The sequence below is a fragment of the Prosopis cineraria genome, unplaced genomic scaffold, assembly GCF_029017545.1.
Source record: "Prosopis cineraria cultivar Desert tree isolate PC_DT_omini unplaced genomic scaffold, ASM2901754v1 PC3, whole genome shotgun sequence".
NCBI lineage: Eukaryota > Viridiplantae > Streptophyta > Magnoliopsida > Fabales > Fabaceae > Prosopis > Prosopis cineraria.
In genome coordinates, this window is record NW_026555334.1 from 48,085,102 (window position 1) to 48,099,923 (window position 14,822).

At 35.3% G+C, this 14,822-nt stretch overlaps 2 protein-coding genes across 3 annotated transcripts; both read right to left on the reverse strand.

Annotated features, from left to right (window-relative positions):
• Positions 1 to 1,892: 1,892 nt before the first annotated feature.
• LOC129306414 (monothiol glutaredoxin-S7, chloroplastic) lies at positions 1,893 to 4,296 on the reverse strand. Its single transcript, XM_054947020.1, has 3 exons — positions 3,966 to 4,296; positions 3,383 to 3,652; positions 1,893 to 2,328 (listed from the first exon to the last, which is right to left on the reverse strand). Exons 1-3 carry the CDS (start codon positions 4,279 to 4,281, stop codon positions 2,273 to 2,275), a joined length of 642 nt encoding a protein of 213 aa, XP_054802995.1. The 5' UTR covers positions 4,282 to 4,296; the 3' UTR covers positions 1,893 to 2,272.
• Positions 4,297 to 5,813: 1,517 nt separating this feature from the next.
• LOC129305769 (flavin mononucleotide hydrolase 1, chloroplatic) lies at positions 5,814 to 12,440 on the reverse strand. 2 transcript variants are annotated; one of them, XM_054945837.1, is made up of 7 exons: positions 11,295 to 12,435; positions 10,503 to 10,578; positions 8,416 to 8,467; positions 7,570 to 7,684; positions 7,427 to 7,497; positions 7,113 to 7,200; positions 5,814 to 6,126 (listed from the first exon to the last, which is right to left on the reverse strand). In XM_054945837.1, the coding sequence occupies exons 1-7, from the start codon at positions 11,513 to 11,515 to the stop codon at positions 6,021 to 6,023; spliced, it is 729 nt and encodes a 242-aa protein (XP_054801812.1). In that variant the 5' UTR covers positions 11,516 to 12,435; the 3' UTR covers positions 5,814 to 6,020. The 2 variants fall into 2 exon arrangements, with proteins under 2 accessions (XP_054801812.1, XP_054801813.1); XM_054945838.1 differs by lacking the exon at positions 7,113 to 7,200 and having other exon boundaries at positions 11,295 to 12,440.
• Positions 12,441 to 14,822: the final 2,382 nt, after the last annotated feature.

The following is a 14,822-nucleotide window of genomic DNA, read 5'->3' on the forward strand; positions in this document are numbered from 1 at the left end:
TGAATCCCATGTGGTAGACTTACATGGCAAAACACTTGTCTAACTTCAATCGATCTCAATAACCTGTCGAATTCAACCTCCTCAACTCCTTCAACCTCCCAGGCTTCAATCGATTTCGATCTCCTCCAACGACCATCGCACCGTCCTCCTCAAGAAGCTTCAAGACCCATGATTAACATTAGCGTATACATTAACATATGCTTGTATGTAAATCTCTTCCCTCATAACAAAGTCCTTCATATTTAAGCCCTTGAGAGAGATGTCCCCAAGAACTAGAGTCAACTTCTTTGAGATAACAGAATTGAACTCTACACCGTAATTTTCCTTCAACAATTTGAACAACTATGTTCTAGTGATCTGCATACGGTGAAGTTAGCCTATATTTGCCTTTCTCACCTGAAGTTGACCCATATTGCCTAGAAAGCTCAACCTTCATTTTCACTTGAACATCGATCATTGGGTCGCATGCTGAGCTTCTTACTCAAATCAATAGGGGGATAAAACTTAATTTTCAATTAGGTTTAAGAATAGACTAAGCTCATTAAACTTATAGCAAAGGCAGAAATGGAAGGCTCACAAATCAAACACAACACATCTAAAAATCAAGAAATTAAAAAAAATCCCATCTTCAAGTTTTTAAAAATCTAACTAGATTTGATGAAGATGAGAAATTTGGATTACTTGTTGCAACACAACATAATTAGCTTCATTGGAAAAATCCTAGAGCTCTATTTTGTGCATTGGCAGAATCGCAGAAAGGGAAAACACTCAAGAAGAGGGTGAGAGAGAGAGACAGAGAGTCGACAAAATTGATGAGAAGGCAGATCAAACCACCACTAGACTTGCTACAAAAGAAATGAGGCAAACCCTAAAACTTGGGGTCTTGCTTAACGGATTCAAAGGAGAAGCAACCCTCGACAGCGAGATCAACATCACAAACACATGTCTTAGGATTGGCCATGACCTTGGACGTTGAGAGCAAAACAAGAGAAACCTATTTGAGTGAGGGAGATTTAAGGTTGCCTGGAGATGACAACCATGATCATGGACCATGAAGATGCTAGAGCATGGAGGGATGAGAGGAAGCCATGAATGCATGAGGAGGGAGAGTCCTCTGGGAGTGGTGAAGAATAACGAAAACGATGAGATTCTTTAAGTCTACATGGATCCTACTCAGCATGCATAAATGGCCATGTCAACATAACCGTCAAACGTTGGGGCAACATGGCACCATTTTTTAAAGTTGGAGGGCAACATTATTCTAACAAAAAGTTTAGAGTACCAAGTGCAGTTGGCAAAATAATTTCAAGGCAAATTTGCCTGTTAACTCTTAATAATTTAACAAGTCATGATGAAGAGATTTAATACAAGGATAATGTACAAGTAGCATTATGAACTTAATAAATAATACAAGGAAATTAATAAATAATTTTAGTGATTTTACAAGTAAAATTAATAATTTAATAAGTTATGATGGATGGATTTAATACATGTTAGATAATATACAAGTAATGTTATGGATTTAACAAATAACACAAAAACATTAACATATAATAATAGAAATTTTGCAAGTAAAATTAATAATTCTTCTAAATCATTTAAGGACATTTTGATCATTTTGCTTCAGCATTTTATTTCACTTCAATCCCAAAATCTTACTAATCCTAGAATTTTTTGGATCTGATTTGTAAAAAAGTACTACTGTAGTCCTTAGATGAAATTTCCTCCTGTTTTTTTTTTTCATCTCTACTTCTTTTATATTCTTCATAAAGCCTAGCAGCAATTACTTTGCCTCACCTTTCGTGTGTGTGTTTTGGGGTGGGGAGGATGGATTTCGTCGGTTCATTAAGATAAATGACATGTATGAATAAAAAGAAATGTAAAGAAAGATGTCGAATAGAAGACAGTCTGCTGCATTTTCACACAATGTCACCATCCCTTTACTTCTGATAAGGCTTCCCACGCTTCAAAAGATCTAAATTAATTTGAAGCCGAGCTATCAAATCACACCGTTTTAAGCATGTTAAACTTACAAGCTACTAAGGTAAGATAGATTGAACACAGGATATGGATACAATACAGAGCAACAATTGGTGATTTAGCAAGGTCTTCTTGATTCTCATCACTCACCTTCGCTTGTTTGCGCTCAAACACCAGGAAGGATTATTTTCCTGCAACAATCGTAAGACGTACCCAGCTATGGAGTGCGGACACTTGAACGAATTTATGCATCATCGGTGTCCTTCTTTCTGCCCTTGGACTAAAGGAGGCTTCAGGAGCACATTGTCTTCTCTAGCAGTTCCTGCAATTCTCCGCTGTGATATGCGTCTGTAGCCAAACAAAACGTGTGGGACCACACAAACTCATGTTATTCTAGCAGCAGATTGAACAGATAAAAGCAGCATCATTCGAAATCCACTATATTTTGTTCTTTTCGATCACCATGGATCAATTACGCGGAAGTCACGTATACAGCCACGAAAATCTCAAACGAATAATGGAATAATAAAAATTATGTTATACATCATCACGCTAGCATGTTGGCTTTAAACTCGGCGGATCTTAACACGGTGATTAGTCACTTGATCCATAAAAGCCCTCGTACAGCTATAACTTACAAGCATAACTTTGACAACAGTTAATGATACAGCGCTTTAGTCACTATACCTATCAACAAGTTATATTTGAATTTAAAGCACGGTACGCATACAAATCTTTCTCCTTTTTTCGATTCCCTGCAGAGAATATTCAGATTCAATAACAGAGACTGAATGGTAACTTGCATCCCAAGTTCTAACCGTATAATGATATTTACCATTAATGACAACTTCTGATGAACATTCACTTTGATACAAGAAGCGATAATCGTGCTGTCATCAAGGTGAACAGAATCTAAAAATTATATCAAACAAAATCTGCCCTCCAGTGTGGGCGCTACTTTTCCAGAGCGAAATCCATACAAGATCATACGGGATACCATCAAATTGATTTTCATTTTCCATGTTAAATATAAAAACACGAAGTTCATCATAGTCGTCTCCTAAACAACTCATTCGCTCTGGCTTAGCCAATAACAATTATCATGCCCATAGACGAGCTAACTCGATAAAAGCATTGCGGCCCTGCGGGTGTTTACCACACATGTGCTGTAGTTCCGTATTTGTTTAGTGTTATTTTCAGTCTTTGATGCTTCCTTTTGACCCAAGGCAACCAAGGCAGCACCAGCATTTACTTCTACTAGGTATCAGATTCTTGAAGGCTTGAAATTGTTAGCATGATATGTCTAAGTAGTTACTAGTGCATTAGGGACATGATTGAAGGAGAATTAGCAAAGCAACCCAAGAAGAAAAAGATCAGGTGGAAATAAATAAACATGACATACCAACAGTGATATCACAGCCACCAAAGAACTCTCCATCTAAGTATAGCTGAGGAAAGGTTGGCCAGTTGGAATACTCCTTCAGAGCTTGACGTAACAAGTCATTTTCCAGGACATTTATTGTCTCAAAAGGCACATCGAGAGATTTCAATATTTGCACCACCGTGTTCGAAAATCCGCACTGCGGGAAATCTTTAGTCCCTTTCATAAATAGAAGCACTTTATTTGAAGTAATGACTTTATCCAGGGTGGACTTGAGTTCAGGGGTTAACGCTGAAAAAATGGATGCGTACAGAGCCGTGAGACATACTAACTCATGAGAGAGACATGCCGTCAGAAGAAAATTAAAAAAAAAAATCCCGATAATATAAATATGAAGGGCAAGGGAATGATGAAAAATAAAAAATCAACTGAAGCAGCACCACGGGACAGGTATGTGGAAATGAGCAGAATCTGGAGACAAATTAATTGTGACCAGGGCAAGCACAGAATTAGCGATTGATAAACCTAGAGTAGGGGAGAAAGGGGGGAAGATGCATGATTAATAAGAAAGAAAGAGAAGAAGGAGCAATAGAAAGAGGCGTACCAGAGAAGCAACGGAGGAGGTTGGACCTGGGTTTGGGTTTGGGTCTGGGTTTGTATGGGAAGAGGAGCTTGGGCATGGGAGGGAGGGAGAGAGTAGAGAGCATTTGGGATGTTGGAGAGGCAGAAGGGCGCAAGGGACGCGCGGGAAGCTGAAGCTGAAAACGGAAGCCCTTCACACCGCAAGACATCTTTCTTTCGTCTCTCTTTCCTCCCTCTACTCTTTTGGGTATCGCGCTCAGTGGCTCTCCACTTGCCAGATTGCTCGTCCCCTCTGCTCCCTCCGTAATTTGTTTATCTGCTCGTGCTGCCGGCTGCATTCCTTTGTATTGCTGACAAATAAATTTATGCTAGTTTCTAGGGTTTAAGTGCATTTTATCTTGATATACCTTTTTTAAAAAAAAAAAAAGTGTCGAACACTCTATATTAATAATTAAGAATGAGCAAAACATTTCTTCTGTTAGTGATCCATTAATGAAGAAGAATTTTTATTTGTCTAAAAAATGTTTTAAGAAAAAAATGCTTCACTTTTTAATACACAATGTCCCATACTCTTTAAAGGAAAACACAAGGAAAAAATTCATTTTAACCCTCCAAAATATGTAAATAACAATGGGATATTGTAAAATGTCATGATTCTTCTGAAATACTTAAAAATCTTTCAAACATTAATAATTTTTTTGTAAAACAACTAAAATACCCTAGTTTAAAAGAAAAAATAAATATTAATGACTATCTTTATTTTAATAATGACTATTTTTTTCTGACAATAAATAGAATGAAACAAGCAATTAAACCTTTTCTTTTGCAAATTAGTACTGTCAAAAGAAAAGTGATCACTGATATGTACTTTTAGTTAAAATGTATTTTTCAAGGGAGTAAAAATCCTCCTACATTCACTAACAAAGGAAAATTTTTGCACATCTAAAAAATAGTTCGAGAAAAAAAAAATATTTCATTTATTAGTATAAAGTGCCTGACGCTCCTCGAAGAAAAATACTATAGCAAAAAAATACTTTGACTCTAGTTTTTATAAGTCACTTTATTTTAAAAAAATAAATTACTGATTATTTTCTTTTAGTTTTATCTTTTCAATTTTTTCTACATGAGCATAGAGTACAGACTTATTTGAAAGAGAGTATTTTTAAATAAAATGTATTTAATAAAAGTAAATTAAAAAAATTTGCACCCTCTTTCACTTTGATAAAATAATTAAAATTTGATTTATAAATAAGATAAAAAATCAATAATAACATAAAGATATTAATTTACCTATTTTACAATAATTTATTATTTATTTAAAATTAATATTCTTTTATATAACTACTTGATTGGCAAATTTGACTCAAGTATTGTCAAGCTCAAGTGGGAATATCTCTCAAAACTTAAGCATTTTCTACATTCGCATGGACTATGCCAAAACCTTATACCCAAATGGTCATAGCCTTCTTCACTAATATTGATAAAAATGAAAATCTAAAAATTATTAAAAGAACAAGTTTATTTTTTTAAAAAATGAAAGTTATCGATTTTAGTACTTAAAAAAATGCCTATTTTATTATATTTAATTAATCTGTTAATAATGATAAATATAAAAAAGATTACATCATTATGCACATATTGAATCCTATTGAATTATCTTATAATATATTGGGTTTCTTAAAAAAAAAAAAAATTCTTCTAACATGCCGCTTGCAGGCTACCCCTCACGAGTACTGGAAAACCCAAAAATCTTAATTCTTACATTTTAAGCCCAAAATAGCCTTCCGTGAAAACCCTTCCACTCTATCCTGTCCGATTCTCCTATCCCTAAAAATCGACTTCCCTACCAAATATAGCACTAGAGTCGCCATTAAAAGCTTCCATGTAAAATCTCTCATATTTAATTGAAGAATCAAGAAACAACCAATTGTCAGGTTTTCCCATATCCCTTTTTCCCCGGGCCGTGAAGATTGGCGCATGATGAGGATAAATGACAACAAAAATAAAAGGAAAAAAAAAAGGGTTCCCCGGAGGGGGGGGGTGTTTGTCAGACTTGCTTATGGTGATCCCCGTTTGGTTAAATGTCAATCCCCATCAGGTACAGTTCTTCACGCAGCGCGTTAGCATTCTTGAAATGTATACCCCTGATGCCAAGTTCAGTGGCTACCTCAACATTTTTCATCCTGAAAGGGAATCGTATAAACAATAATCATGCTAGCATAAATAAAGCCAATCTGAACAAATTCAACTCTTCTAGTCTAGTCTGCTCACTGCTTTCATACAAAATATTCATTTGTTGCACAACAACCAGTTCTACAGATCGATAGCAGGAAAGAAGGGGAAATAAATGATCAAGCCAAGAACCTCCATTTCACAGATGACAGTTTCATACAGCAAAAGTTCGAATTAGTCTGACCAAGAGATAGTAATATCCTTAGGTTTTCCAGGATACTGACAACAGAATTAAGGAAAAAAAAAAACCATTTCAGTTGCATTTACAAAGATTTGCTAGCCCAGGATAGGGATTAGTGAAATGCTACTTTGTACACCTCCGTTACACTTCTCTCGTACTAGCTAGTAACGCATGCTATTTCAGATCGATAAGATTCATATCCTAGACTATCAATAAAAAGCAACACTTCATCAACGTCCAACGTTTATTAATAAAGAAGTGCATTAAAAAATCTCTACAGGCATCATTGTCCATTAAAAACTATGCTTTCGTGAGTTTGCTTGCAAAAGAGACAGGAGATGCTTGAGGAGCAATAAAAGGCAAGTCAAACGACAACGCAATAATTTGTTTTGAATATAGCAAACATAATTTCATGCCACAGTATTCGCCAATTACACAAACTAGTTTCAACGTGGACCAAAGAGCATGAGCAATTAATACCACATGCTGCCTTCTATGTATCATCATGTCCTTAGTGGCACATGATATAGCACCTATTCCTTCAACTCAAACATGATCCTTGATTTTATTACAATGACATGATGATTGACACCTTCATCAGGAAAAGAAATCAATATATATAATTAAAATCAAATCTACCATTACATTACTATTGCGTATTGATGCAATTTTTCAATTTTTGTTCTTTTCCCCGTGCAGAAGTGTGTGGGTCCAGTAAACATTTAATAACAATCCAGTACTCGTGAGTGTAAGAACCTGTCATCCATAAAAATACAATTTGATGGATCAACTTTAAGATGTCCCAAGACTTCCATATAGAATTCTGGATCGGGTTTTCTCTTTCCTGAAAACATAATAAATTGTCTTTTTCTAAGGCTTGCATGATAAAATAATTTGAAATTATTTCAAACTTAATATTCCCTAAACAAGAAATGAGATAAAGAAACTGGTACAACCATGAGACTGTTCCAATTCTCTCTAGACGACATCAAATAAAAAGATGATCAACATAAAGGGTAGAGTGAGTAGGACAGAGGAATGTCTAACAAATGCCAGACTATGTAAAATACCATTTTTACATGAACAAAATGTCCAAGATAAATATTTGGATAGCTTCAGCTTGTCTTCAATCAACTGGTACCTACAATACAGAAACATTCTGATCATGGAAACCAAAAGCAAATAAGAAATCATAATAGAACAACTCTCTTACCATGTGGGATAGTTTGTGAATGCGTGCATCTCATAGTTGTTTTGCTTCAAGGAAAGAAGCAATTCTTCAACGCCTTCAATATAGGAATATCCACTTTTCATACAAGATTTGAGGCCTGCCATAGACACCAACACACACATCAGCAACTTTGATATTTTCCAGCTGCGTTTGGGTATGGGGCTTGCATTGAGCACCAAAACAAGATATATCAAACATACTTCAAGAGTGTTGAATTGAAATGTTGAAAATTAAATCTCCACTAGAATATAAAAAGCGACCACACACTTTATTGAATTAGATTCTTATAATATGCCCGTGAGGAGAATTAGAAGAATAAGGAGCAGAGCAGACAGTAAATCAATCATCAAGAAATTAACATAAGCCAGCAATTTGTCTTGGATTAACAAAAGCAATACTTTTTCATCCAGATTCCAGTCTCAGCTGTCAATTAAGTACTAGTCAGTGCTCACAGCTCACTTACCTCCTGCAGCATTCTAGGAGAGAGATTAGCTGTTAGAACTTGCAAAGCAGTTGTTACAAGGGGCAAAGATCACAAGAAAGCTACGATATTCTGGACTCTGAACATATATGATATGTTAATACTCATGGAAACCAATATATAACTCCCATGAATCAGCTTGATCTTCTATATTAAAATGAGTGCGTGCACCCACACACACATTGCAATTCTAAGACAATGCAGCACACGCATATAAGCAAAAACTTCCCCAGAAAAGGCGATTTTCAATCTAATAAATAAATGAAGTGTCCAAAACCGTCTTCATACAAAAAACACAAGATTTAAATTAAAAGATCAGGCTTTAGACACAAGAATTTTAGACCAACCTTCTAAATCAAAAGGCCTTCCATCCTTAAATAATTTTCTTGCCAGCTCCATCTGGAAGAAAATGACACGGATTGCTAAGAAAAAGGTAGTGAGAAAGAACTATCAAATAATTACATGCAGAAGATCTGAGAAAAGGTCAAGAGAAAATGACAGGCAACAGACAACAAAGGTACAACCTGTCCATCATCCCCCAAAACTCAAAACAATTATAATTGGTGGTAGACTTCACTTGAACAAGACACAACTGAAATCCTTAAAAGAAACATTTTAAATCCAAGCAATGAATCTAGAGCTCACCGTTTTTAAGGAATTTTTTTTTTTTCAGTCAAATACTCTTAACATCCCCTTCAGATTTTCTTTACTTTTTTGCAAAACTGCAACCCGTCCCCTCCCTCTCCCAAAAAATAATAATTAAAAAAAACTTCAAGAAAATCTTTGCCTTTCAATTCATGAGAGCCTTTTGTAGATTTTCAATTTACAAGGGAATATTATGAAAGATTTTAAAAATCCAGGGAAGTTTGGAGTATATTAGATTTAAAAAAAAATGAGGGGCAAAGAAGTAAACAAGCAACTTCAAAATATTACATGATACCCATCCGGAGAGATTCTAGAATAAGAGTAAATTGATTGGATAATATATATATATATATATATCAATAAAAAGTACTAAAATCTGAAAGACATTACGAGTTACTTATTGAAGAACATCCGATAACTTCACAACGCATATTCAAAATCTAGCAATGGATTGACACAATGAAGAGGAGTGTCGCAAATATTGAAAGAAGGACCAGGGATACAAGGCTTTGCCAGCAAAGAATGCCTGGAGCTAATAACTTGCATGTTTATGTCATTTTATTTCCTCTGACTGGTAGATATGATGGAATCCTCTAAAAAGTGCTTGTACTATTTGTGTAAAAGTTTGCTATCCTTTCCACAAGCAAGTGCATGAGAAAATGCAGCAAAGTTTTATCCAAGAGGAAATTAAAAGAAAAGGAAGCAAAGAAAATTATCTCTTGTTCAGGAGACAAAAGGCTCTCCCAGCCCAAGTGATTTTTCCCTACCTCCTCAAAGGCTCAGACAATATCCCTCCTATCATCTTATCACAATCCTCTCCAACAGAATGCTCTCTGATCAATCCTTCTCTCATCATGCACTACTTGATAATATGCCAAAGATAAGGTATTTGCTCCTTGGAAGACATGTTCACCAAGGGAAGAAGCTTAACGGCAGCATCAGCATTGGGAGTTGACAACCCTTAAGGACCCAAGTCACCTTTAAGTAAAATTTCCCTAGTCCATCATAGGTTTCCATATCAGAGATTCAGATCCGTTCAAGTAGGTTAAGTCTGAGGCTAAACCTTTTTCTCTGTCTAAATTACATTCACAATAACAGTGCTTTAATCCTTAGGTACTCACTTGGACATGTCAGGATCCTAAATTATATACAGACAAATGAGTATATGGGAAAAGGCAAACAAAGAAAGAGATAGTGATTTTTACAACCCATTGTACATTATCCGTATAGATGTACAAGAACATACCCACTGCTGAGCACACATGTTGGCAGAAAACTTTTCTGGTTTCTACCAAGACAAACTAGGTCTAACTAAATACGTTGCAACACACTAAACACATGAACATAGGATCCACATACATTTGCTGAGAATGCTACTCCACAAAGACAATTTTTCCCTGTTTCAGAATTAATCAAGGACAGAAGAATTCAAAGTCCAAATAATCCCATCTTGGATCACTTTTACTCAAGATATGGCTATATGTGGATAAAAAAATAATCATGTATGATTGGAGGATTTGAACATCCCCGGTTACCAAAGCAACGAGGGATCTTCAAGAAACCAAAGGCATAGGCCATACGCACTTTAAGACAAATGAATGAACAAGCCTCCCAGGAATCTAACTTGTCTAAAGGGAGCTAAAGCTTATGCTCATCACAAGTTGTGCCGTACTAGTTCAATTTTTCTTCCAGGTTTGAACACTGCATGATGCGAAAGATGTCCTAATACTGATAAGTTAACTCATGGCTGCACTCTTAAATATTTATTTCCTTTGAATTTGAGTTTTACCTCATCAATTATTCCCTTTTCAAACTCCATCCACGCAGTTGGGTGCTTGCATTCTATTAGTTCCTTCAAAGTCATTCTGAACATGAAATAACTATGTGATTACCGAGACTGTTCAAGATACGAAACAAATTCTGGAAGGTTGCAAATGAAGCAAAAACAAGATATGATCACCTGAAACAATTGTACAAAGGATACTCTTAGCAGATGAAATGAGGCAACAACGTAGATTTTAAGACTGATATACGCAAACAAGACCTTTATATATCGGGGTTCCACCTGACAATTACCCGCCTTGCGGAACTCCTAAGTCCTAAGCTTAATAAACAGTAGAAGACACCGGCAAAGATGATGTTCCATTCCCAGTTGCAAGGGAACCTTAAAAAGATGAACTTAGCTGTCCTTCTGTTAACTTAAAGGAACAACAGGCACAGTTGCTTCTATTTTCCAAAGACGTAACATTGAATTGAGAGGGAAAGTGCATTATTATCGATCCAAGCTAGGTTTCGCACAGCAGGATAGTTAACACCGCACAATAAAGTTTCGAATAGTCAGTCGTGCGAATATTGATTATAATCAAGCAAATGAGAAGATTGAGCATTAATCGTTTATAAAATTTCTACTCATTTCGAATGAAATTATGATTCGACAAAAGATGTTAAAAACGAACGTCGTTGTAATCGCGATCGAGGAAAACTTTCAACAAGCCAGATAATGAGAAATGACTTTCCCAATAAAAAGTTGGACTTTAGATGTTAAGAAGAGGGGTTTAAATAGGAGTTACAGTTGGTGTACCCGAAGAAAGCTGGGACGTCGTGGTAAAATGGATCACGAACGACGGTATCCATGACATCGAATAAAAGTATGGGTAATTTTCTTTCGGTGTAGGGAGTGGCAGTTGATGAAACGCCTCCGATTTTGGCCATTTTCTGTGGGTTCGAGTACAAATTTTGGCAGAGAGAGAGTCTTGGACGAAAGCACGCTGGGGGTGCTCGCAGCGAGAAGACCACAGCCATTTTACTGGGATTCGTGGATTTTGGTCAATCTACCGAGTGGCTTTATCCCTGATCTGGATTTTGCTCGTTCCAGCAGAGGGGTGAGCAGCCAGCTTGTAACTCGTTGGACCCGCCAGGACCTGGACAAAAGCGGCAGACCAAAAGCCCCCCACAAAAAATAAGCGGGCTAACTCAACAGCTTAGCCTGTGTTCATTATAGGGCAGGCCTGCGACTCATTTCTCGGACACAGCTGTGTACAGGTTTAACATAAAAAAAAAATTGTAGGTTTGGTCCGCCATTGCCACGCGTGCACACAAGACGACAGCTCCTTCCATCCTTCACTACTTCTCCTCACTCCTTAGATAAGAAGTAGAAACCACTGCCGTCTCGTCCGTCTCCAGTCTCCGCGACTCCTAACAGCATCTCGCTCTGAGTTCTTATCTGCCTCGACCCTCGCCGTCTCGTCTCCGTGACTCAATGCTTTCGGTGCTCTACTGCTCTGTGCTTCCATCCTTCTCTCATCTTGTATCTTCTCCCTCATTTGCTTCTGGCATCAAGATCGCGATCTGAATAAAGATGAGGATTGAGGAGGCTTTGAAGATTGCATCCTCGCCTCGTGTCGTGACTCACTGTCTCCCTCTCCCCCGCCGCCAATTGCAATCTGAAGAGTGAAGATGAATGCTGAATGCTGCCGGACCTGAAGCCTCGATCCTGCTCGTGACTCTTCTGCGTCTCCCTCTCCCTTGCAGATCTGCCACTCTTTCTCTACACCCATTTTTCTGTCTTGCATGCTTTGCTTCTTTGGCAGATCTTGCAAATTTAGGGTATTTTTTCTAAATATGTAAATTTGATGGTTGAGTTCTAAATTTGAAATTGAATTTCTCCCCTTCTTCTTAATTTTATTTTATTTTTTTTGCAAATTTTATAATGAAAAATGAGCTAACCAGAACCCACCGCCTGTTGTAAAATGGTTCACATGGATTAGGGATAGCTCGTATCTGTTTTGTCACGTACAAGCGACCTATGGGTAGCCCCTCAGCTTTGTCCGAGAGACAAAATTAGTAATGTGTAAATGGATGCACACATAAATCTAAATTAGCTCGTTTTTTCACCATTGTAATTGAAAAAATATAATTTTTAATTTTATAATTTTTTTAAGTTTTGTTTTAAATTTTTGTAATTTTTTTAAATATTTTCAATCTTTATAAAAATTAAAATCATTAAAAAATAAAAATTATAAAAACTTAAAAAATAAATATTTTTAAATTTTTTTAAAATTATAGAGATTGAAAATTCTAAAAAAATTATAAAAATTAAAAATAAAATTAAATGAAACTATAAAAATTAAAATTTGTGTTTGCAAAAAGCCTGTTAGATGCAAAGTATAGTATCTTTTGTGTGTGTGCGTGTATTATATATATATATACATATATATTTAATTATATTTTTATTTTATCATATCTCCTCGGATAATTAATGGGAGCCTTTTAAATAAATTAAATATTATATTCTTTTTACTCAATAGGCTATTGAAGTTGATCCAAAAAGCAGTGCCATTGAAATGATTCAAAAAAAAGTTTTAAAAAAAATATTTTAATCAATTTTCTTATGCATGTAAATGAATTAATGACTCATGTTACAGTTTAAAGGGAATAATCAAGCAAATGAATTCAGATGGGATTAAAAATTAAATAATTTTTAAATATTATAAAGATTTTATAAAAAATATTTTATAGATATTTTACTAAAAAACAATAATGAAGCACTCATTGTTAATTTTGACATTGGAGAGAATTTGGTCAGCATTTTCTTGTTTCAATCTCTTCTTCAGTCTCTCATGTTTCAATTCCCCTTACATATTAATAAGTAAAATTATTAAAATCACAAGTAGAATTATAATTTTAACAAGGAATGACATGTGTACTTCAATTAATGATAGCTTTTGGCCGGAAAAAGAAAATAATGATAGCTTAAAACATAAATGTGACCTGAGAGAACCAGGCAAGAATTTTGTTGTGGATCCATTCTTAAGTCTCATTTTTTAACGTCCCGTACATATTAATAAACAAAAGTTATTGAGTAGAGTTAGAATTTTAACAAGAAAATGCTTATGTATTTTGTCTTATATACTCAATGTAACAACCTAAGTTTTTAACTTGGAATTTTGAGTATTTAAGAAGGATAAATTGGTTAAAATATGTAATTTATAAATTAATGATATTTTTGGGACACTAATAAAGTTATCGGACATTTAAATAGCTTGGAAATGAGTTAAGATATTGTACGAATCAACCGGGCTCAAGAGGGTAGCCAAAGTGGCATGCGGCACTTACTGTGTCATGTGTTGCGGCACACACATAATGCGCTGCAATGCACGATCAAAATATGAGTTAAATCAAATGCAAAATCATGTATGTTTCAAAAGAAGAAATGAGAGAGAGGCGACAGAGGAGACATTGAGGGTTGCTAGAGCTAATCCCCAACGTCATATTAGAAGCTTTTAGAGATTGAATATTATTCGGTAAGCTTCATACACATCTCCTTCTTTCTTTTATGAGAATTTTTATGGTTTTAGGTTTGATTGGGATTTGATTTCATCTCTCCTTAGATTTTGACCAAATCCATTAGTCTAATTAAGATTTCGAGGAGTTAAATCAAGTTTCTAAACCTAGGTTTATGAGTTTTGTAATGATTTGAAATTTTTGGTTGGGGTTTGGACGAACCCTAGGTAAAAAATTTAGAGTTTTGAAACAATATAGGTAAATAATTGATGATATTAGTATATTTGGATGCTAAATGAGATTAATAAAGTGTGTTGAAAGTGTTGATGTTGATAAAATGAGATTTTAGGTATAATGGGTACTTGAAATTTAGTGATTTCGAGACTTAATTAGAGTGATAATTGATAACTATTGCTTAATCATGTAGATTAAATATTGTTCGAGTGTTGTTGCACATATAGACCGTGTGGAGTGAACGTTAGACTACAGTAACCCTTTTTGTAACAAAAGAGTTGAGATAACGAAATAATTTATTCTATCCGATTAACTGCTTAACTATTTGTGAGTAAATATGTAATTTGCATACCTGTATTTTGAAAGTGTTGCATATTATGAAAAGAGGATTTTGTGTATTTGAAATGATTTTTAAAACAGTGAATTTATGAAAGTTTCTTATATGAGTAATTTATGATTTTGATACAAGTATATGGTAATTATGGGAAATATGAGCATGATCATGATAGGAGGTGAGAGCTTACTCGTAGGAAGGAGTAATGAAAGTCTATATGGCATGTAGCTCCTTAATGCCAAGTACGCATTTTGGGGT